The 23,956-nt window shown below is 42.4% G+C and overlaps 1 protein-coding gene across 2 annotated transcripts in view; it reads left to right on the top strand.

Moving 5' to 3' along the window:
• The first annotated feature begins 13,562 nt into the window (after window positions 1-13,562).
• Window positions 13,563-23,956, top strand: part of CDC5L (cell division cycle 5 like) — a 44,234-nt gene continuing 33,840 nt past the window's right edge. The window contains exons 1-5 of one of the 2 annotated variants that reach the window (XM_045801570.2): window positions 13,563-13,858; window positions 16,144-16,247; window positions 17,829-17,990; window positions 18,581-18,708; window positions 20,038-20,137. In XM_045801570.2, the coding sequence (XP_045657526.2) occupies window positions 13,814-13,858; window positions 16,144-16,247; window positions 17,829-17,990; window positions 18,581-18,708; window positions 20,038-20,137 (539 nt within the window). In that variant the 5' untranslated portion in view covers window positions 13,563-13,813. The remainder of the gene's footprint in view (window positions 13,859-16,143; window positions 16,248-17,828; window positions 17,991-18,580; window positions 18,709-20,037; window positions 20,138-23,956) is intronic. The other variant, XM_045801577.2, reaches the window with a different exon arrangement.

Here is a 23,956-nt window from a genome sequence, read left to right as displayed (position 1 = left end):
ATTGAAATTATACACAGGATCTTGACTACAAAAAGGGGGTTGTTAATTTTGTCCCTATTATTGTTACCATGAATCCGAAGTCTTTTCAGTTTCATACTGAGTCAGATTGTTTATTAGCGACTACAGTTTGGATTGATGTACCCTTGGAACTAATCTCAGACCAAAGTGATTGAGGAGAAAGGGAGGTTCATTAAGTTAAAAGAAAAATAGTTAGTATATTACATTCATATTAAAAAAATTAATCATGTTTGGTTTAATGATGTTTAGTAAAAATTGTAATAAGAATCATGACCTTTACAGTTGTGAAGCCCATAGGTGGCCATTAAAACCAGAAAAGAAGACATTTTCACTTAAAAAAAAATGTATCGATCCCTCTGCCAAGCCATACCGATTATATGGTTGTCTGTTCTGTTTTTCAGAGTGCCTTATGAAAAGAAATACGATACATTTATTCCACTTGAGCCTCTTCCACAAATTCCTATGTGAGTTCTGTGCCACGGTTTTGTATTATCCGATCTTTATGAAGTTATCAGTTATTTATAATTTTCTCCTATGGAGTAGCTCATAGACACCCAACACAGAGGGACCTTTGACATCCCAGCAGGTGGGGCAGTTTGTGTGGAGGGTTTTGGTGAGACACTAGGAGGACAAGTGCTGTGGAGTCTGGCATCTGGGTTGCCCATGTCTTTAGCCAATAATATGGACAGTCCACCAGAGGCCCTGTGTTGGGCTAGGTATGCACTATGGGGGGTTTATATGGAGCAAAAAGACAAGGTCCCTGATTTGCAAAACCCAAGAGCTGTTGGAAAAGAAAGACCCACGCTTAAATGAGTGCAACCAGGGAGGATGGTTAGAGTTTGAAGAGGCAGAGAAAAAGCCATCGGAATATTCTCACGCTTAAGGGAAGTATCATCCTTCTGATCTGATATTTTAAGTTCAGCTCCATTCTGAACCTCATTTATTTGCCCAAGTAGGGTTTAGACCTAGAAAATGATATGTGTGAGTATAAAAAATTTCACTTTCCAGGGGTGCCCAGGTGGCTCAGTGGGTTAGGTGACCAACTCTTGATTTTGGCTCAGGTCATGATCTCAGCGTCCTGGCATTGAGCCTGTGCCAGGCTCCCTGCTCAGTGGAAGTCTGCTTGTCTTCCTCTGCCCCTCCCTTTAGCCCTCCCCTGCTTGTGTGTGTGCTCTCTCTCTTTCTCTCTTAAATAAATAAGTAAATCTTTTTTTTTTCAAAAGATTTTATTTATTTATTTAACACAAATAGAGACAGCCAGCGAGAGAGGGAACATAAGCAGGGGGAGTGGGAGAGGAAGAAGCAGGCTCATAGCGGAGGAGCCTGATGTGGGGCTCGATCCCATAACGCTGGGATCACGCCCTGAGCCGAAGGCAGACGCTTAACCGCTGTGCCACCCAAGCGCCCCTAAATAAGTAAATCTTAAAATAACTTCAATTAAAAATTATTTATTTATTTGAGAGAGAGAGAGGGAGCTTGAGTTGGGGGGGTAGGGGCAGAGGGAGAAGGAGAAGCAGACTCCCCACTGAGCAGGAAGCCCAATTTGGGGCTCGATCCCAGGACCCTGAGATCATGACCTGAACTGAAGGCAGATGCGCTTAACCAACTAAGCCACCCAGGCGCCCCCCCCCGCCCAATTTCACTTTCTAATACAAAACAGTCTCACATAAGTATGGCTAGAGTGGGCAAGTGACCCACATTCTGACCCACCAGAGCTCAGGTGGGAGACCAAACCCCGGAGCTCAGTGGAAATAAAAGCCTTTTATTCCAAGCTTGGGAGCTTAAGTACCATCACGATACTGTATTATTACTTGAGGCACATAATTAGGGCCTCGCATGTCTGTACTGTACATTTTTTGGAAACACTCTGCTAGAATATTTAAAAGTAATTGCAGGGGCACAAAATAAGTCTTTTTACATTTAAAGAAGACTGAAATCAGGGGCGCCTGGGTGACACAGCGGTTAAGCATCTGCCTTCGGCTCAGGGCGTGATCCCGGCGTTATGGGATCGAGCCCCACATCAGGCTCCTCCGCTGGGAGCTTGCCTCTTCCTCTCCCACTCCCCCTGCTTGTGTTCCCTCTCTCGCTGGCTGTCTCTATCTCTGTCGAATAAATAAATAAAATCTTTAAAAAAAAAAAGAAGACTGAAATCATATCAAGTATCTTTTGTGACCATGATGGTGTGAAAATAAAAATCAATTACAAGAGGAAGACTGGAAAATTCACAAATGTATGAAGATTAAACAACATGTTCCTGAGCAACCAATGGGTCAAAGAAGAAATGAAAAGAAGAATAAAAATATACTTTCAGGCAAGTGAAAATGGAAATATAACATACCAAAACTTATGGTATGCAGCAAAAGCAAGTCTAAAAGAGAAGTTGATAGTAATAAATGCTTATGTTGAGGAACAAGAAAGATATCAAGTGAACAACTTAACTTTACACCTCAAGGAGCTAGAAAAAAAGAACAAACTAAGCCTGAAGTTAGTGGAAGGAAGGAAATAACGAAAACCAGAGGGGAAATAAATGAAATAGAGATTAAAAAGACAATAGAAAAGATCAATGAAAGGGCTTTTTAAAAATTTATTTATTTTTTAAAAAGATTTTATTTATTTGAGAGAGAGAGAGAATGAGCAAGGGGGAGAGGCAGAGGGAGAAACAGACTCCCTGCTGAGCAGAGAGCCTGACATGGGGCTCGATCCCAGGACCCTGAGATCATGACCCAAGCCGAAATTAAGAGTTGAACACTTAACCGACTGAGCTACACAGGCACCCAAGATTATCCTTATTTTTTATTTTTATTTTATTTTTTAAAAGATTTTATTTATTTATTCGACAGAGAGAGAGAGACAGCCAGCGAGAGAGGGAACACAAGCAGGGGGAGTGGGAGAGGAAGAAGCAGGATCATAGCGGAGGAGCCTGATGTGGGGCTCGATCCCATAACGCTGGCCAGGATCACGCCCTGAACCGATGGCAGACGCTTAACCGCTGTGCCACCCAGGCGCCCCTATCCTTATTTTTTAAAGAATTCTGCCGTTTGTGTTGATCTCTTCCTTTTGGCTGAAGGATTACTTAACAGATTTAAAATTTCCAAGTGGAAGAGGTTTTGATTTTTATTTTGTAATTCAATTTTTACTTTTATCACCTAATGACCAGAAAGTACTGTTTTTATTGTTTTTATTTTATGGAACTTACCAAGTTTTCCTTGTGACCTAATACACGCTCAATTTGGGGACTGACTCTACATACATTTGAAGGTGTGTCTACTTCAACAGGATGCAAAGTTAGATACATACCCAGAAGATTTACCTTTTTTTTTAAAGATTTTATTTATTTATTGCATGAGAGAGAGAGAGAAAGCAAGCGAGCGCACATGCGGGAGGGAGGGAGGGAGAGGGAGAGAGAATCTGAAGCAGACTCTTCACCCAATGAGGGTCTCGATCTCACGACTGGGAGATCATGACCTGACCTAAAACCAAGAGTTGGATGCTTAACCGAGTGAGCCATCCAGGCACTCCAGATTTATCTTTTTGATTAAAATTGTTCATTTGACTTAGCTTGGACTGAAAACGGGTGGGTTAATATTAATGTATTTCTATCTTTATTGTTAACTGTATCCATTAACATTATAAAAGTATCTTCTTTTTAGACAAACCAAAACCAGACTCTTAATTGTAGAGAACAAACTGGTGGTTCCCAGAGGGGAGGTGGGTGGGGAGGATGGGTGAAACAGGTGATGGGGATTAAGGCATGCACCTGTCATGATGAGCACTGAGTAATGTAGAGAATTGTCGAATCACTATATTGTACGCCTGAAATGAATATAACACTGTAAGTTATAACACTGCACTGGAATTAAAAATTTTAAAAACCTTCTTTTTCTCATTTAATGCTTTTTGTCCTGTATTATACACTGCCAGATATTAAGATTACAACTCTTACTTCGTTTTGTTTGCATTTGACTAATATACCTTTACCCATTTTTTTGTTTTTAGACTTTCAAATTACTTTTTTTTAGGTCTGTCTTTTAGACACAGAGTTGGATTTTGCTTTTGTGAGCCAACCTGAAAATTGTTTTCTTTAATAGGTGAATTAAGGGGCTCCTGGGTGGCTCAGACGGTTAAGCGTCCAAGACTCTTGATTTTGGCTCAGGTCATGGTCTCGGGGTTGTGAGACGGAGCTCTGCAGTCACTGGGGAGTCTGCTTGAGATTCTCTCTCCCTCTCCTGCTGCCCCTCCTCCGCTCATGTGCATGAGCTCTCTCTCTAAAATAAAAAATAAATCTTAAAAAAAATAAGTGAATTAAGATAATTTGAATTAATGATTTGACAGATTTGATTTCAATTCTATCATAATATTTTGTTACATTTATTATGTGTATTATTTTTATCATAAGTCTGTTTTCTTTGATTGCTTCAGCAAAAGTTAAAAAGAATTATTTCTTTTGATGTTAAGGAATGCTTGTGGTTTTGTTGTAGTGATTCTTTATGCTAGTATCTTTCTATATTGCCCAGGTAAGATCCTGCTGGTCTTATTTGGGCTTCTACTATTGGTTTGTCAGCTTTACATGATATCCGTGACTCCCACCTCTTACCTGTGTGGTAATCCGGTTTCCTTCCTGCAGGGACTTCCCCATCCCTAGCAGATGTATCAGGACATTTTTTCCAATCATGGTGCCTTTCTCCCTAAATATATGAAAATTGGAGCTGCCAAAAGATGAAAAGATTCTTCATCTCTTTTCTCTGACTCATCCCAGGAGTCACAATTCCTGGTACCTCTTGGAACATACACAGGGTGGCCCAGCCTATGTCCTTTCCAATCTCTGCAGACTTGGGGGGATGCTGGGGGTCTGCATTAGCTGAGGCCTCAGCAAAACAACAGAAGGCACACTCAGGTGGGATTCTGAAGAGAGCTTAATGGAAGGACTGTTGACAGATGAGTAAACAGGTCAAGGGAAATTATATGGAAGGGCGAAGCCCCTCTGAGGCTCTCTCCAGGGGGCGGCTGTTACCACTCCCAGGACAGCGAGAAGAGTGATTTTGTTGCCCAGCTTGGCGGGAGATGGAGAAGAGCTGTCTGGAAGGGACTGAGGCCGTGGAGAGTGCAGCTGCGGCCAGAACCTGGGGTACCTCAGGAGATGAGCGGGAGTAGAGGAGTTAGGTGAGAAATACCCCAACCTCCGCTTGCTTTCTGGTCTCCTGCTGGTGCCTCCAATGCGTTAGCCAAGCCCGGCTCCACGGTAGGGGCATATGGTGGGGTCCAGGCGATGCAAGTTGCAGAGGTCAGCTGTCTGGGGAGAGAAGGGCAGAAAAGAGATCTGGGTTTGGGGGAGAGGGAAATGCTGAACAACCATCGTGGTGTTGCATTTCGTCACTGGTCTCCTAAATTGGAAGCCTTCTTACCTTGGAGGATGCAGTCCCTTCCCCACTGAAGGTGTCTGTGCGTTTTGCAGCAGACAAACTCAAACTCAGGTGTTGTTTTCTTTCTACAGCTTGCCTTTCTGGGTGAAGGAGAAGGCCAACAGGCTGAAGAACGAGATAAGAGAGGTTGAGGAGCTTGACAATTGGCAACCAGCGTCCCCCTTGATGCACAATTTACTCCTTCCTGGTGGGTTAAAGAACTTTCAAAGAATAGTATAAAAACTGGAGGCAAGCCCAGAAGAGCAGGCTTTTGAGAGGCTTCGCGGTGGAGAGGAGAGAAGGCAAAGCCTCTCCCAGAGTGGATGGTGTCCTTTACCCCAATGTGGTCCCTTGGGCCCATGTCACGGTCACGCATCGCTGGTTGAGTGTGTTGGTTGAGCACTGTTAGTCTTGTAACGGAGCACAACCTTTAACACTGTGCCTCTATCCACAGGTTCTCTGGATTCTGCAAGACAATCCTGAACAGAAACAGGCCCATAGAACTTGTACTGACTGTAGTCTGGAGAGCCTCTTCCCAATTGATCGCTTCTGTCCGTGTGACTGCTCAAATGTTTGACTTCGATGAATAATCCCTGTGCTTTGCTCTTTTTAACTTTCTATTTTGAAAACTTTCAAACTTACAGAAAAGTCATGAGACTCATGCAATGAACAAATGCCTACATGTCCTTCACCCAGAATCTACAATTGTTAACATTTGTCAAACTTTGTGCATTCTCTCTCTCTCTCTTCTGTCACTCTCATTATTTTGTGGGATTATTTGATAATGAGTGGCCGACATCATAACCCTTTGCTCCTACGTACTATATACTTCAGTATGTATCTCCTAAGGTCAAGGATCTTCTCCAACAGTTGCAATACAAATATTGAACTCAGGGAAATTAACACTGATGCAATTCTACTGGTAGACGACCCACCTTCAGTTTTATTCAGTTAAATTTAGTTTTTGAAGGATGCTCTCAAATCAATGGTAAAATGCAGACGTGGAGTTTTCATTAATTTGGTAAAATTGTTCTCATTTTATTAATACCATTTGAGATTTTCTCTACTATTTGCTTGGTACATGTCAGAAAAATGCGAAGGCTGGATCTCCGCAGGTAATTCATACCATTGTCCTGCAACTCCATTCCCCACTTCTGTAGCATTTGTCCACACAGCCATGCAGGACGAGAGCTCAATGAGGACCAGTCCTGAGTCTTAGGGCCTTTCATCAATCAGGCAAGAAGCAAATATTTGGAGAAAAAGATGGGAACAAAAGCCAACCATATATAGTCAGGCTCTGACCCTCTGCAGTCTAGCCAGTGACTCGGCATCTTCATAGCCAATCTGCTCTACTAAGGAGACCCTGCTAGTTGGCTAATGAGGTCTGCAGGTCTGGTCTCCCCAAACCTGAAAGTGGAAAGAGAGAATTGGGGCCCAGACTGACACTCAAAATGCCCAAGACACAAGATACGATTTCTTTCCCTGTCAAAGCATTGTCTCTAGACATAGCCGAAGTAAATGAAGCAGGTTTAGACCACCGTACACCCATGCTGTCTTCATGCTGGCCTTTGGACCAACTAGCAGAGAACATGGTGGTTCTACCACCAGCAACTGTCTGACCACTCCCTGGCCTACATCAGCTCGCCTCCATGCTGATTCTCTTGCCCCTGGGACACAAAGCTTACCCCTATCCCCAACAAAATCCAGAAAAGAAAATAAAACCAAGTAATTTAGAAAAGGAAAGAAAAAAGAGGTTGCCAACAGATTTTCTCAAATATATCCACTTCTGAAAAAAAATAATTTTTTGTGCTTCCATGACTTAAAATATAAAAAAGTCAGTTGCAGTTGCCTGTGCGGATGGACAGTGGAGAACACAATATAAATGCAGAAAGTGATTCTGCAGGAATTTCCAGATGGGATTATCTAAGCGGAACAGGAAACTGCTCTCAGAGGGGCCTCTTGTGTTTTGGAATGAAGAAGTCCTACACAGTAAAGGTATGAAGAAAAACAACCCAAGTATAGTTTCAGAAGATGTATAGCAGCCTCTAGATTTCGAAGAGGTCTATGTAATTCCTACCCACGGCTCTAAAACGAAGTAGATAGGATTAAAAAAGAAAGCTGTTGAATAATTGACCCCCTAGAGTTCCAGTGCTACATTCCATCTCCTGGAAATCAGGGCAATTTTCACTGGATTTGGGGCACATCACATTTTGGGGCCACTGTGGGCCCATCTCAGTGGTCAGGTCTACTCCTCAGCATTGCCAACAGCTAGTTCCACTGCTAGCTTTGGGCAGGACATAAATGCACGTGGATGCAGCTTTTGGGGAGACTAAGGCATAGACCAAATGGCCAAGTGGGAAAAAATATCTGGGTGTCCTAGCTGTTCCAGTCCTCCTTTCTAGACACAAACATGTTAGCCCTTTTAAGGTGTGAAGATCCCCTTCCCCTCACTTTAGGTTCCTTCATAAATAGCATGTGTGCAGGTGTGCACGTGGGTGAGTGCGTGTGTTCATTTCTTTAAATAACTGCAGCTCGCAGGCTTAATAGAAACAACCCGTATGTGACACTTCCAAGTATATGCATTAGAGTAACAACTTGACATTGTACACAAGGTATTCTAATTTCAGATCCTGGGAAAAATGAAAACTGGCTCCTGTGGCGTGGAGGGAATATTCTGTTTAGGGCTGATGGCTCCGAAGTCCAAATAAGCTAAATGAAGACCATTCCAAGACTGTTTCTATAGTCTCTGCACTCTCAGTTGTCAAAATATTAAGATATTAGGATGTTAAACTTTTACAAATTCCACACACGATTTATGAATATTCTGTATAATTCCATTCATTGTCTACGTTTCCAGTATGAGGTATCCAGTTTGATTGGACTGTTTCCTTTTGCTCTTAGGCATTTGACCCTCAAAAGCTGGGCGGATAAAAGCCTTGTTTATAGGATCTGACTTGCTGAAGTATGTTAGAGCTGGAGCTCCTCCAGATTATGCTAGTGACCGAGAGCTGGAAAAGCAGGATAGAGTGATGCTTTGACCTGAAACTGAGCAATGGGCTTGATGTGGGATGGTGCACCTCTTAGGGGGTCTACTGGCCAGGTTCCCAGTGGGCTCTAGGAAAAGACATGGGAGCCCTTTTGGTGTCCTTCCAATGCTGGGGAACTCTAGGAAGGGTTACGTCCTGAGCCCACCCTGGGGATGGGGGGACCCTTATTGATTTGAGGAGTCAACATTCAGGCTCCCAAACCAGGACTGTGTAAGAGGTACATCTGTGAAAAGTAAACATTTCTTAATATGCATGGAGGGATCCAGCTTCATATCAAATGAGAAGCCAAATATCCCAATGACTTGTTTTCTGAGGAAAGGTGTTGGTCTCCACCAAATATGGGAACAGGGTGGGGGCAGCTATCAGTGGTGATGGTGTGCACATGGCTCTGATTATCTGCTTAGGAATGTGTTCTTTTGTTTGGGTGCAGTGTGGGGTGGAGTAAAAATCGGGGTCCTTTTAGAAAGGGGGGACAGATGGACACGAGGCATATTTATACTAAAAATTATGGTTTTTTTTTTTTTGAAATTCAAGTTTAACTGGGAGTTCTATATTTTTATTTGGTAAATCTGGCAACTTACAGAAGTGGCTCCAAGGAGATGGATTTGAGGTCTAACTAGGTAAAAGTGCAAGACTCTGAGATGGGTGTGGGGGAGCCATGGGAAAAGGACAAGTGGCCACAAGGTGGATGGTGGTGCTCTTCCCAGGGTGACGTGTGGTGTCTTTACACACTTAGAGAAAGATGCCGTCTTGGCAGACATAGTCCTGTGGATGCACTGCCTGGTAAGCAGCGTGCAAGCTAGATTTCAGCCCCCTTTTGTCCCTTGTGCAGTGAACTACTTATACCACCATACAAGGCAGCCCAGTACTATGTACTGAAATAAGGAATGCTGGACAAGTATAGGCTTTATGGAGGAGCTCAATTTTGGGAAGTTGAATTTGAGGAAGCTGTGACACAAGTGGAACTGTTTGGGATGCGGTTGGGTATATGGGTCTGGGGTGCATAAACATAGAAAAGTCTTTTTTGAGAAATATAAATCCCAAGTCTGTGCCATGTGGATGCAGGGTCTAGATATAAATCACCTGATCAGAATATTGATCCCAAACTGAGAAATAAGCTCAGAAAGACTGTTGAGCCTCTGTGTCCTGAGAAAAAACAAAACGTCTTCGGGAACACTGCCACCTCAGGACACAGGGGACTCCCTAGAAATAATGAATATAAGCACCCGAGGAAAAAAAAAATTACAAACTACAACTAGATCCATCACAAAGTAGTGTCAGCAGGTGAAATCCAAGCCAATTTAACATTACGGTATGATTACTAGCATTTAGGGTGCATGGAATTCCATTTCTACCCAGACATTAGCCCCTTCCTGCATTAGCTAAAGAATTTCTAAATGGAAGGGAGAGGCTTAGGGGTAACAATCTGGTAGACAGGGTAGGGCTAGAGGTTTTGTCTTGAAATTATATTTGCAAAGGAGCACAGTGTTCCTACTGAAATTCCATCTGTTTATTTGGGGAGATGATGAAGATTTTGAGGGTGGCTATCCTCTGCCCCGGATGCCTCGGTATTGTCACAGGCTTCTGACCCTAGCTTTAGCCCTTTCCTGCACAATTTGATGGTAAAAACAAGAAGGAAACTAGAATTTCGATTGTTTTCTTGGCTAAGCAAAGTTGGCTCAGTCAGAGCCAGCTCCTCAGGAAGGAATGAGAGGTGGGAAAACAGAGGACAATGCAACTAACAAACCCTCCTGCTAACATCTCTTGTTACTCCTTTGTAGCTGGATGGACTCCAGCTTCTTTGTCCTGGGCCAGAGTTTCCCCAGTCGTGTTTCTTAAATATCAATAGATATTATAAGAAGAAAGGTTTCCAGGGTCACATTAGTTTGGAAATGCTATATTAAAAAAGGAGTATATTCATCTCCTAGAGCTACAGTAACAAGGTACTGCAAAGTGGGTGGCTTACAATAAGAAAAATTTATTCACTCACAGTTCAGGAGGCTGGAAGTCCGAAATCAAGGTGTCAGCAAGATTGGTTCATGCTTGCGTGCTCAAAGGGAGAAGATATTCCATCCCTCTCTCTTAGTTCCGGTGTTGCTGGCCATCCTTGGCTTTCCTTGACTTACAGATGCATCATTCATTCCAACCTCCACCTTCTTCTTCATATAGGGTTCTCCCTGTGTGTCTACCTCTCTTCTCTTCTTATAAAGACACCAGTCATTGGATTAAGGTCCACCCTACTCCAGTATGACCTCATCTTAACTTGATACATCTATGGAGATGATTTCCAAATAAGGTCATGTTTACAGGTGTCAGGGATTAGGACCTGGAACATATTTGTTTGGGGTGCGCAATTTAACCCACGACAGGGAGAAACAGGTTTCTTCATCTTAGAACATCTATACTGGCTTTGATTTTGGCAACTGTGTAAAAGGGAGTGGACAGAACATGCTGCTTTTTTCAAATTCAAATAATTATAAAAAACTTGTTTATTTTTAATAGAGTATCCCCCTGCAGCCAGTGCTCTGCGGAAACATATGTGGGTGAGTGAGGAAGAAGTGGAGCCTCTTTCTCATTAAGTCTCTGTTTAGAAATGACCACTTACTTTCCTAAAGATCACAGTGACTGACTGTATAGTCTGGTTGCTTGATGATGGCTGCTCCTCATGGCTGTCATGCCAGAGATCCTTGGCAGCCCCTGGGGTGGTGATGGCCTCTTTGTGGGGGTCCCAAGCCCTGGCTGATGAGGTTGGGGTGATATGGTGGGGGTGCTGGCCAATCCATGCCATGTTGAAGGATAGCCTCTTGTGTTCATGGCTATACGGTCTGTTTTTAGACATCCCGGAACTGGCATGATGTTGCATTTTTTTAAAAGATTTTATTTATTTATTTGACAGAGATAGAGACAGCCAGCGAGAGAGGGAACACAAGCAGGGGGAGTGGGAGAGGAAGAAGCAGGCTCATAGCAGAGGAGCCTGATGTGGGGCTCGATCCCGTAATGCAGGGATCACGCCCTGAACCGAAGGCAGACGCCTAACCACTGTGCCACCCAGGTGCCCCCTGATGTTGCATTTTCTGAATCCTTAAGTGAGACATGCAGTGTGCATGTTCAAGGGTGGCTTGGAGGACATTTGACAGGGCTGCTCTGTCCCAGTGGGCGGGTTGTACAATGCATGCTCCTAGGGGGCACTATTTACATCGTAGACATGGTAGATCTCACTTTCTTGTAGTAGATCTCTTGTTTCCAAAACATCAGTATTTTGTGACAATTCCAGCAGTGTTAATAAAGTGCCTCAAAGAGGAAGCACCTTTTTCTAGTTGGTACAGAGGTTTACGTATAGGGTAAAGGTGGTCCTAGTGAGGAGAAGACATCATCATGGACACTTGAAATGTTAGATCTGAAATGGCTCTTGAGAGAGGACGGGTCCAACTCTGATTTGTTAGGAATCTTGCTTACAAATAATAAAAACCCAACTCCAACTGGCTAAAGTCAGAAAGGGAACTAATCATAACTCAAGAACAGGGATGCACCTAAGACCGAGGAACATACTGGATCCAGGGACTCCGGCATAGTCAGGACCTACCTCTGTTTTTTAATACTCTCCTCTCTGCTTCTCTCAATCCACCTGGAACTTGCTTTATTCCCTCTTAGTCTACATCATACAGAAATGTGGTGACAGACAACTCCTGGGTGTCACATGTTAGAGATGCATTGGCCAGTAGAGAGACTGGCCTCTTCTGGGTTCCAGTGTTAAAATTCCCGGGTAGGAGACTTAATTGGTTCAGCTTTGATCAGATCAATCAAATGGCCAGTGTGGGGTGTGTGTGTGTGTGTGTGTGTGTGTGAGAGAGAGAGAGAGAGAAAGAGAGAGAGAGAGAAACAGAGAGAGACAGAGGGAAAGAGGAGAGAGTAAGAAAGAGCGAGACGTGGTAACCACAGTAACTGAGTGAATGATGGGGGCTGGGGTGGGCAGGAGGTAATGGTCACACATCGTATAGAGAAGCATTGCAAACAGAGGTCCAGAGATAGAAAATGGCTTGTCACCAGTTGCATAGACAGTTGATAGCAGAGGTAAGAGTGGACTGAGATCTTACATGGACAAGTCTGTGTATTCTTCATAAGCCAACATTGCTTTCTCTCAACAAAGTAGTGATTTTATTGGTACACCTTCCCATTTCAAGGCAAAAAAATTTAACAAAAATGTAATCAGAAAATTCTGTAGCTTTTCCAGAAGAGGCAAATGAAGAAATGAAGAAATATAAAGAGGAAGGCATTATATAAATACTCAGATGTTTCCCAGTCCGTGAAATATTTTCATACCTTCCAGGGCTGACACCAAGGGAATGTTTTGAAATGGCAAAGGACACCGAGTGAGTCCCTGGGAGGTAGAATGGCAGTTTGACAATCTCTACCACATTGGGTTTTAGGTATGTCTCAATTTGCCACCCAAATTTATGAGGAGGCTTTAACACGACTTTTCAGATGAGGATACTGAGACTCAGCAAGGTTATTACCCAAGCTGATGAAAGAGCCAAGATTTCAATCCAATCCGAGTTTGTCTAATACCAGTGCCTATCAATGGTAACTCTTATCATTCCACATAGACTGAATAAGCGACGAATGGCAAGACATTTTTGCAGGTTTCTGGGACAATCACCGATCATCTGGGGTTGTCTTCTTGTAACAACAGCTGCCACTTTTGGGCGCAGTTATTATACGCCAGATATTGGGCTAGGTTTAGGATCCCATTTAATCTTTAGGACAGCCCTATGAGGTTGCTATACTATTACCTCTATTTTACAGATTAAAAAAATTAAGCTTAAATAAGATTTTTCCTTTTCCTTAGTATTCTGCGAACAAATTCCTATTAGTTAAATGCCTAGTAAAGCGCTAAATTAATAAATTAACGAAGCTCTTCTTAGAGCAGCGGGGCCAATTCTGCACGCATATGTTCCCTCTCTTCGCCACTAGGTGACGTCACGGTCAACCCCACCACAACCTTGCCTACTAAGGGCCACCGGCTATAACTCGCGAGAGCCGTGGTTTCCTCCAACCTGTTTTGGGCATGCGCGCGGCGTAGGGCGCTTTAACCAGAGGGGTTTGATGGTTTTCTGTCAGTCTTCTTAGACTAGAGCTTTAACAACAAGGCACTTATTCCTTTCAGCAACCGGGTTCTCGCGAGACTTGCTATTCTGCTCCCCCCCACCCCAGCCTTACGCTTGCGCAGATCTCTTCAAACCAGAAGGTCGCGCTTGGAGGAAGTGGTGGCTTTAGGTCCCGTGGCCGCAGCGCCGTTACTACTTTCGTGAAGCTTCTCTCGGCCGCTTGCCGAGACACCCCGCAGCCAAGATGCCTCGAATTATGATCAAGGGGGGCGTATGGAGGAATACCGAGGTAAGTCCCCTTTTCCCGCCGTCCGCTGCCCTCCGCCCCCTTCGGCAGCTTATGCGCACGCGCGCGGAGGTCGGGGAGTCGAGGAGGATGCCCTACGGGGTCTGCGTAGGGGGGGCACCGCGGGGCGGACCCTCGGGGCTTAATCTGGTGTCCGGCCCTGCGTTATTTAAGCACCCCAAGGACAGGGACTGTGATTTAACCACTGGACGTGGGAGGCACTTGTTAGGCCCTTAGTGAATATTTCTTGAATCGAGGACGCGCCCCCGCCTTGGAGGAACTCGCAGTGTAGAGGGGGCGGGGCAGGACATCAGTGAGAGTTGGTAATCTGGCACACCTCCGTCCCTCAGCCCGGGCACAGTGCTTCTCTGATAACTCAAATATAGGGAAGTGCTGTGGCCACAACTTTGTTTCTTCGTTGACTTCCTTGCAGAGGGAAGCAGCTTGAGCGCCAAGTTCAGGGCCCGTTTATGCCCGCAACCCTCTTGTTATCTGTTATCATGGCATAACTTGTCTGTCGTCACGACAGATCCAAGGCCTGTCTCTTCCTGTCACTCCGCCTCAGCCAGGATAGAAGCCAGATAGGACAAACTGCCTACAGTAGTCTCTTTGCTTCCAGAAATGCAGTGGATGATGCCAATGGCTAACCGAAGGGCAGAGGTGAAGGAGTAAAATACAATTAAGATTTTGGTGTAGTTTGTGTTCAGGGTGCACTGAGTTTGTCAGTTTCCTGAGCACATTCTATCTTTTTACGCAGTGTCTTTTTACTTCTGGTGCCTTCTTGGAATGTCCTCCTACTGCTTGACATCTTTCTGACCATCCTTCAAAACCAGTTCAGAAACTCTTGAAATTTTTGCTCAGTTATTCTGTAAAAATAAGTTACAGCCCCAGTGGTCCCATGGCACGTCTTGCTTTACCCTTTTGCAAGCATCACAGTCTTCTGTGTGTTGCTGGTAAATTACTTAACCTCTCAGAGCTTCATTATTTTAATGGGAATCATCATCATCATCATCATCATCATCTTTTGAGGATTAAATGAGTCAACATTTAGAACAGAGTCTGGCACACAGGAGTTTTCAGAAAGTGCTAGTTGATATTGCATTTTCCCAGCAGACAGCACTGGGAGAGGACCAGGTCTTGGAATCCCTAGAATTTAGGACAGTAACCAACATGAAATAGGTTGTTTGGCAAATGTTTGCTGAATAAATCCAGTGGGCTGGATAATTGCTGTATGTACTTAGTTGAAGATGTGTTTAAGTCTAGCAGTATTGTAACAAAGTTACACATAAAATCCCTGACAACCTTGTCTCACAGCTTGCACAGAGGGAACTAGGCTGTTTAAATTGGAGAAGAGATGACTTCTGGGGGAGAGACAGATGTACAAAATCAAGTAACAGCAGGATTCCTGTGTAGTGGCCAAAGCCCTGCAGTCTTTTTAAATCTCTGATGATGGTGGGGGTGGGGTGGGGGTGTGGAATGGCTCATGTATGACGCATGTATCTCAAGTGTGGAAAATGCCCCAAGTGCATTCATCTATTGCTCTCTTATCCTTGGGGTCTGTAGTTTACCTTTCTGGACTCCCCTGGAATTGGTGAATTCCATATCAGAATGGGTCTTCTGGTGAAATAATAACTAGAGCATGGAGGAAGAACTGACTGGTGCGGTAGGGAAGAAATACTTAATTCCTAGGTCAGACCTGAAATGTGGAATTTTGAGTCAAAGCAGGGGTTATGGGACTGGAGAGAAAGTGGTATTTGTAAACTGGAGTGGACAATGGATTCACCAGAGTCTTGACTTGCTTCTTGAGGGCTGGTTAAGGCCTATTTCATTCTCTTTTCCTAAGTACGCCAGACCTGGTACAAGGTAGGTGTTCAGGAAATGTTTTTTGAATGAATGAATAGATGATTGAGTTGTATCCCTTTGAGGAGGATAACAGTCAAACATTGGAGAGTACTTTTTGTTAATCACAGCCAAGTAGGCTTTCTCAGATTGGGCTATACTCCCAGTTTATTGGGGTGGGGCAGAGTTTGTGTATAAGGAAGCGTAGGATGTCCTTCTGAGGGATTTCTTCTTAATTTTTTGCATTTCGCCAATTCTGGTTTGTTGTTTATTATTATAGTAATTGAAGTTTTTGTACTCCCCCCCCCCCCTTACCTAGGGGTTGTGTGTGTGTGTGTCTGACTTTCTCTTTCTCCCTAGCAATCCTGTCAGAGTTAATTTAAATTTTGTCTTTTCTCACTTGGAATTTTGTGATTGAATATATTGTTTTTCTTTGACAATTTTTTTAGGATGAAATTCTGAAAGCAGCGGTAATGAAATATGGAAAAAACCAGTGGTCTAGGATTGCCTCACTGCTGCATAGAAAATCAGCAAAGCAGTGCAAAGCCAGATGGTATGTACCACTTAATGAGTGGAAAGCAGAAAGCGACCTTAATTATGATGAGGAAAATGTCAGTTCTTTGAACCTTGCCAAAGAAAGCAGGCAGTGTGATAGAACAGAAAGTACGGAGTGGGAGATGGGAATTTAGATTTAAACCTTAGCTGTCACTTGCTTCCTGTGTGATTCTAGGCAAGCCATTTTTCTATCCTCTCTTTCTTGTCCCTATTTTCTCCCAATTGGGATGATAGTAGTTGGCCTTAACTGATGGAAATATGAGGTTCAAACCAGTTAATGTGCTTGAGAGTGTTTTGTGAAGCATAAAATAAATTTACTTTTAGTACTGATGGACCCCAGTTTGTAAATGGATTGCATTCCAAAAGTTTGTAAGTTGATTTAGAACTTACTTTCCCAAAGAAATTAATGATAAATAATGGTAATTTTCTAGGCTAGCTCACAGTTAGTTGAGTTTTCTAATAGTTGAAATACTGTTTTTTTTTTTAAAGATTTTATTTCTCTCAGAGAGAGAGAGTGAGAGAGTAAGCCTGAGCAGGGGGAGGAGCAGAGGGAGAAGCAGACTCCCTGCTGAGCAGGGAGCGCAATGTGGGGCTTGATCCCAGGACCCTGGGATCATGACCTGAGCCGAAGGCAGTGCTCAACTGACTGAGCCGCCCAGGTGCCATAATAACAGTTGAAATATTGTATATTTGCTACCTCAGAATATAACTTAACCCAACACTGCACCTGTGGTGTCCCCTCTTAAGTCACTGGGTAGTGGACACATTAAGCCCTTGGCGTGGGTGATCTGGCCCCAGCCTTGACCCATGTGGTACTAGGATCATATTTTGGATTGTATAAGAGTGACTTAATTTCCCAGTCACTGGGTGGGAGAAAGGATCAGAATGTAGAGATTGGATCCCAAAGAGAAAGATGGTCCTCACCTGAAGAAGTTTTGATTTCTGTTTCTCTTAGTGGAGCTAAGCTCCTGCCCCAATATTTAGTAAGGCTTGTATCTTATTTGCCAGCTAAGTAGACTGGATGGAAAAGGTGGGTTGGGTGGTGTGATAGAAAAGATAGAGGATGGCATAGTAGTTTTACTTAAATTTAGAAACTCCAAATAAAACATATGATGTTGGAAAGCATTTAGTGAGTGTAAGTCAGATACTTGAAGTAAGCCAAGGTGTTGTGGGAACTGAACCAAAGTATGAGACAGTGTTTTGAAAACTAGAAGCACTAAAAGTGTGAGGTGTTACTGTCTTATTTCAGATAATTTCAAAACCTCTAATAAAGTGTAAAATGAATGAAAACGATGAGAAGGAAGGCATATGATCATGTTTCAATTAGGTTACCTTTTTCAAGCATTATTAATCTTGCATAAATAAAATACAGTAGAATTTGGTTGACTTAGAGAATATTAACTGGGGTAAAGTTAACCAAATAATGAACATTCTGTTGTGAACAAAGAGCAGCTTTCATAATTGAAGGCTGAAAGTTAGCTTGTCTTTTCAGACTCTAGAGGTTAGTCTGTCTAATGTGTAAATAGAATATTCGTGCTAGGTGACAGATTTAACATACAAAATGGTATCTTTTTAATAGGTATGAGTGGCTGGATCCAAGCATTAAGAAAACAGAATGGTCCAGAGAAGAAGAAGAAAAACTCTTACACTTGGCTAAGTTGATGCCAACTCAGTGGAGGACCATTGCACCAATCATCGGAAGAACAGCCGCCCAGTGCTTGGAACACTATGAGTTTCTTTTGTAAGTCAGTTTCCAAAAGCAGTATCAAAATATATGTATATCGTCTGAATGAGGCTGAATAAGCTTTTAGCATGCTCTGTCTTTAAACATTTAGTTGTAGATCTGAGTAAAACGAAGGGAGCTAAAGCTATTGAATTATATACTCTAAGTCTCATGTGATGGATTAAAATTATATACTTGTTATATACCTTTAAAAGAATAATTTAAACGTGTTAGACAAATCATATATATTTATTCTAGAAAATTGAGGGAAAAGTCGTAAAAAACCCCAAAAAGTCACCCATAATCACATTGCTGAGAGTTAACCAGGACATCTTGGTTCTTCATTAAAAGTTTTTTTATTTGTATAGCTTTCCTGCATTTGTGATTAAGGAGCTGCTTGGATTGTATTTCATAGTGAATGGAAACAGTCATTGAAATTAGAATTTTAATACCATCTCTTTCAGGTGAAGCAATAGTAGAATCACTTTATTTTGTGAATGCCCACCTGTTGGGGTTTTGAAAGAAAAGAATGCCAACGCTAGGAAACCTGGTATTTCTGAGACTGAATGGTGTGCTAGTGTGACTAACTTCTCTGGGCCTTTTTCTAGGGATAAAGCTGCACAGAGAGACAATGAAGAGGAAACAACGGATGATCCACGAAAACTTAAACCTGGAGAAATAGATCCAAATCCAGAAACAAAACCAGCAAGGCCCGATCCAATTGATATGGATGAGGGTGAGTGTATGCTCCTGAGGAATTTATTTCTTCGGTAACCATAGATTCCTCCAGTCTCTTTTTAACTCTTCTTGAGTTTCTTTCTAAGCTTCTCTGACTTTTTAGAACCCCAGTTCTGTTTGCATTTGTTCGTCGCTTTCTAAATGTGTCCAGTCTTTTGTAACGGAGTAATTGCTCTTTCTGGACACTGTGTCTTTAGCTTTTGAGTTTTCAATTCATGCAATAAATTAAGCAGAGTAATACTGCTAGACAGATTTCCTAAAGCCTAGTGGTAAGCCCTTGAGGCTTCTGTTTTCTCATTCCCATCACATGGAGAGAGGTGGCGACAACAAGACAGGATTTGGGGTTCCAGTCCTATTAACTACTTTGACTTCAGGCAGGTAGTTTAATCTTTGTGAAAAGGCAGCACTGCAGTACTATGAGGCAGACTTAGGATCCCTTCTTCAGACATTGAATCAAGAATCAATGGAACTGGGTTTTAGACTCAACATCTGCCACTTACTAGCTATTTGACCTTAGGCAAGTCATATAATCTTTCTGAGATTTGATTCTCTTTCCTGCCGGATGGAGAATAATAATTATCTTACCCCACAGGGTAATTGTGAAGTATTCGGTGATTATTTGTTGAGATTTTAAAATTTAAAAGTTTAAAGGTAGTGGTTTCCACCTGCATCATTGTCATTTGGTGAACTTTTAAAAACACAGGTACCAGGACCTCCCCAGGAGATCTGAGTCAGTAAGCTGGAGTGTGGAGGGGGTAATTCTGGAATCTTGAGTTTTTTTATAAGTTCCCTTGTGATTCCACTGGACAGCCTTATATAGGAATTGCTCTAAGGTATCAGTAAAGATATCTGTTTTATTGTGGGAGCCATGGAAATGTATTGGAAGAGAGAAATAGAGGGAAAAAAGGTGTATCTAATGGAGATTATCCATTTCTTTATAATTAAGTAGTTTTAATAATAGTTTTTCATGATTGGTGCTGTCAGTTGATGATAATGAAGGACGTATGTATATGATAAATATACTCTACCTGTTATATTTTACTTAGCTCTTCTCAACATTCCTGTGAAATAGGACTTGTTACTCTCTTTTTGAAGATGATAAACATGCTTAGGGAGGGTAAATAAATTATCCAGGGTCACGTAGCTAGCAAGTGGTGGGCCTAGTTTTTAACTTCGGTTTTTCTGACTTCAAAACCCAAGCTATTTCCATTATGCTATGCCGTAAAATGATTACATTTATGGATTTTCTCTTCTTAAGCAGTACAGTGTGTCTCACATACCTTGCTTCTGTTGGAGAACTTAGTTTTTCTTCTCTTTATTTTTGCAGATGAACTTGAGATGCTTTCTGAAGCTAGAGCCCGCCTGGCAAATACTCAGGGAAAGAAAGCCAAGAGGAAAGCAAGAGAGAAACAATTGGAAGAAGCAAGGTATGGTTGTTTCCGTCTATAGTTGAACAATTAGTCTGTGGATTTTTAGACCCAGTAAAACTGTGATTTATCAACTTTGTTGGGTGAGTAATAAAAGCTATAGTTGAACAGTTAGTCTGTGGATTTTTAGACCCAGTAAAACTGTGATTTATCAACTTTGTTGGGTGAGTAATAATTAGAATTGTCCAGTTCCAAGTTTGCTAATATTCTCGGAGTTCCCTTGTAAGCCATGAAAAATGATTTCATCTTTCTCTTGCTGCTTTCAAGATTTTCTCCTTGTCTTTGGCTTTTATCATTTTTAGCATGATGTTTCTGTTTGTGGATTTCTTCCAATTTTTTTAGTAATCTCTACACCCACTATGGGCTTGAACCCACAACCCCAAGATCAAGAGTCGCATGCTCCTCCAGCTGAGCCAGCCAGGCACCCCCATACTTTGGAAAAGTCTTATTTTTCCCCCAACCGTTGTAGAGTAGATACAGGAAAAAAAAATGTATTGAAAAAGATGCTGTAAGAAGTAAAAGATGTTGGCAGAGGTAATGCCCAGATAGTCACTTGGTATGTTAATTTGTTCTGTTAACGTAGGAGAGCCTCATTTGTTGTGACCATCTTGGGAGTCAGATGGCTAGAGGATACACAAGGCTATGTGACTTCAGCGTGACTGCCACTTAATCTTCTTGATGGTATTGTGCAGGCATTGGCTGTGAAATAGGAAACTTGGCTGGATGTGGAAGGAGTTAATGAGCCTTGAACCAAATTTTAGGCTCTTATAGAAATTTTCATTTGAAAAGTGAGTGGAGGGGCGCCTGGGTGGCACAGTGGTTAAGCGTTTGCCTTCGGCTCAGGGCGTGATCCCAGCGTTCTGGGATCGAGCCCTACATCAGGCTCTTACGCTATGAGCCTGCTTCTTCCTCTCCCGCTCCCCCAGCTTGTGTTCCCTCTCTCGCTGGCTGTCTCTATCTCTGTCGAACAAATAAAATCTTTAAAAAAAAAAAAAAAAAAGAAAAGTGAGTGGAATTAAGTATTGCTGTCTGTTCAAGGTTTTCTCCACTTTCCCCTTCCTTTTTCCTTTTGGTTAGGTCTGTGATTGACATGACTTCTAATGGCCCAGAAACCAAGATGAAGTGGATAAAGGGAAAATCTGAATTGTGGAAGAGCTTATTAGCTTTTGGAATTCAGGCATTGGAATAACCTCAGCCTACACAGCTGCCTTTTTTGGTCCCCACACTGGGAAGTACTTCCTGACTCGATGACTAGCATTGTGTTGATAGTTTTCCCAGTAATGACTTTGAGGTGCCAGATCCTGGGATGGAGGATTCTTTCATGCCTGAGGATGCTTGTTGGCATAGTTGGTCAGTCACTAGACCAAAATAGTTACTTAAGGGGGGTTTGAATGGCCTAGAACAGTAAACCAAGAGGAGATGCTCAATTTTCTGCCCAGTTTCATTTTTCTCTTTTGTACACTATTTAAGGTTAAGTAATGTGAGTAGGGTTGAAAAAAATTCACTTTTTCATTTTTGTCCATTGGTGTTTGGAGACCAGATATTTTGAGCTCTTTAACCATGTAGATTGGGCCAAGGATGCTTCTCTCTCAGTATAACATACTGCTTGCTTTTAAGTACTGTTTTGCAGATTGAAATTTATTCTGTACTATCCCATAGATTTTCTTGTAGAATCCATATATCTTAATAACTTGTGTTGTACATGTATCTTATAGATTAGATTGGTTTGTATGCAGAATACATTGCAGGCCTATTTCCTTTAATGCTAAATTACAGATCTGTTTTAAAGCTTTTCATTGATTATAAAAGTAATACACTTTTCCTCCTGTGTTGTACTATTTTCTCTTTCAGGAGTGGTTGATAAGATGCTACATAGCTTGGTTTTATTCACTTAGCATTATATATTGGAAAGGTTTTCTGATGTCATTTGAAGTCTTTATTTCCTTTATTATAGAATGAAATTGTTTTACAAACCATTCTTTCGATGCAGAGGTACGTTTACGTGTACACACACACACAGTAACATTTGTATGAGTTTGGATCATATTGTATGTGCTGTTTTGATGAGAAGTTAGCTGTTAATCTAATTGGAGTTCCTTGTAAGCCATGAAATCATCTTTGTCTTGTTGCTTTGAAGATTCTCTCCGTGTCTTTGGCTTGTAGTGTTTTTAGCATGTTTCTGCTTGTGAATTTCTTTGTGTGTCTGGCTTGGGGTTTGTTGATCGTTCTGGATGTGTAGGTTCCGTGAATTTTGGGGAAATTTTGGCTATTATTTCTTTGACTATTTTATTCTTTTTCTCTTTTTTTGGTATTCCTGTTGTGCATATGTTGGTGCGGTTCATGATGTGAGGCTCTGTTCTTGTTTCTTTTTTTCTTTTTTTTCTGGATTGTGTAATCTTGACCCATCTTTCCGTAAATTCGCTTATTCCTCTGTTGGTTTGCACCTACTGTTGAGCCTTTCTAGGGAAGTTTTCATTTTAGCTTTATACTTTTCATCTCCACACTTCGTATTTGGTTCTTTTATTTCTGTCTCTTTACTCATTTTTTCTGTTTGATGCAACATTTTCATCATACCTTCCTTTGCTTTTTTAATCACGGTTTCCTTTTTTTTTTTTTTTTAAAGATTTTATTTATTTATTTGACAGAGATAGAGACAGCCAGCGGGAGAGGGAACACAAGCAGGGGGAGTGGGAGAGGAAGAAGCAGGCTCATAGCAGAGGAGCCTGATGTGGGGCTCGATCCCATAATGCCGGGATCACACCCTGAGCCGAAGGCAGACGCTTAACCGCTGTGCCACCCAGGCGCCCCTCCTTTTGTTTTTTGAACATGAATGGCTCTGTTGAAGTCTGTCTACTAAATCTGACATCTGGTTGTTCTCACTGGCAGTTTCTGTTGCCAGCTTTTTTTCTGGTGTATGGGGTCATGCTTTCCTGTTTCTTTGCATGTCTCAAATTTTTTTGTTGGGAACTAGACACTTTAGATGATATATTGTAACACTTCTGGGTACTATGTTCTCCCCACCCCTAACTTCTTATTGTTATTTGCTTGTTTGTTTAGTGATGGTGGGTTATTTTAGTGAAGTCTCTTCTCTCCTTCCCTCCCCTCAGAAATGTAAAGCCTCTGATGTTGCTCCTCACGGGTGGGGGGTGTGCTGTCCTGGGTATGCCCACAGTCACCCTGGGAGGATGCGGTCTTGACAATACTTTGACATCTTTTTCCCTGGCTACACCCAGTTTTTAAACTCTACTAATTGCCAGCTGATTCCTATATTTTCAGCCTTGGCGGGCATAAATTACCCTAACAAACTGATCCAATTAAATTTGGGCTCCTTTGAAGGGATAGTTTCTGAGGTCAGTGTTTGGTATTTGTTCTGACCCCAGAAAGGCGCTCCCATTTTTCTCTTTCTTTGTTTCTCTCTGGCAAACTAGTGGGCCTACAGTTTAGCCTGTATCTTCAGTGAATCTAGCAGTGTCTTCCCAGTTACCTTTCATAGGTTCCACCATTTTTGAGAGTGCCCTCAGGCTTGAACATTTTCTCCATACTCTGTGGCAAATGAAGTCAGTTTCTCTTGTGTGTTTGTCTCTGAAGGACTTCCCCACCACAGGGGCCGAGTGTTCGGTGCGGGCCGCAGCCCCGGGTCTCCATGGCTTGCTTGTCCTGTGGAAGCCCCATCCCACAAGCCGGGGCAAGGACCCCTTCCTGGAGCACCAGAATTCTGAGTAGTGTTGTACCCAAGGTAGAGCCTCTGTCTGGGTAGAAGAAGGAGGTGGCCCTGGTTCTGGGCAACTCTTGATGGAATTTAGCCTCTGCAACAGGTTT

This window comes from Ursus americanus, chromosome 29 (genome assembly GCF_024610735.1).
Source record: "Ursus americanus isolate L20-20 chromosome 29, mUrsAme1.1.p, whole genome shotgun sequence".
NCBI classification, from domain to species: domain Eukaryota; kingdom Metazoa; phylum Chordata; class Mammalia; order Carnivora; family Ursidae; genus Ursus; species Ursus americanus.
This window is presented reverse-complemented; position numbering and strand designations above follow the sequence as displayed.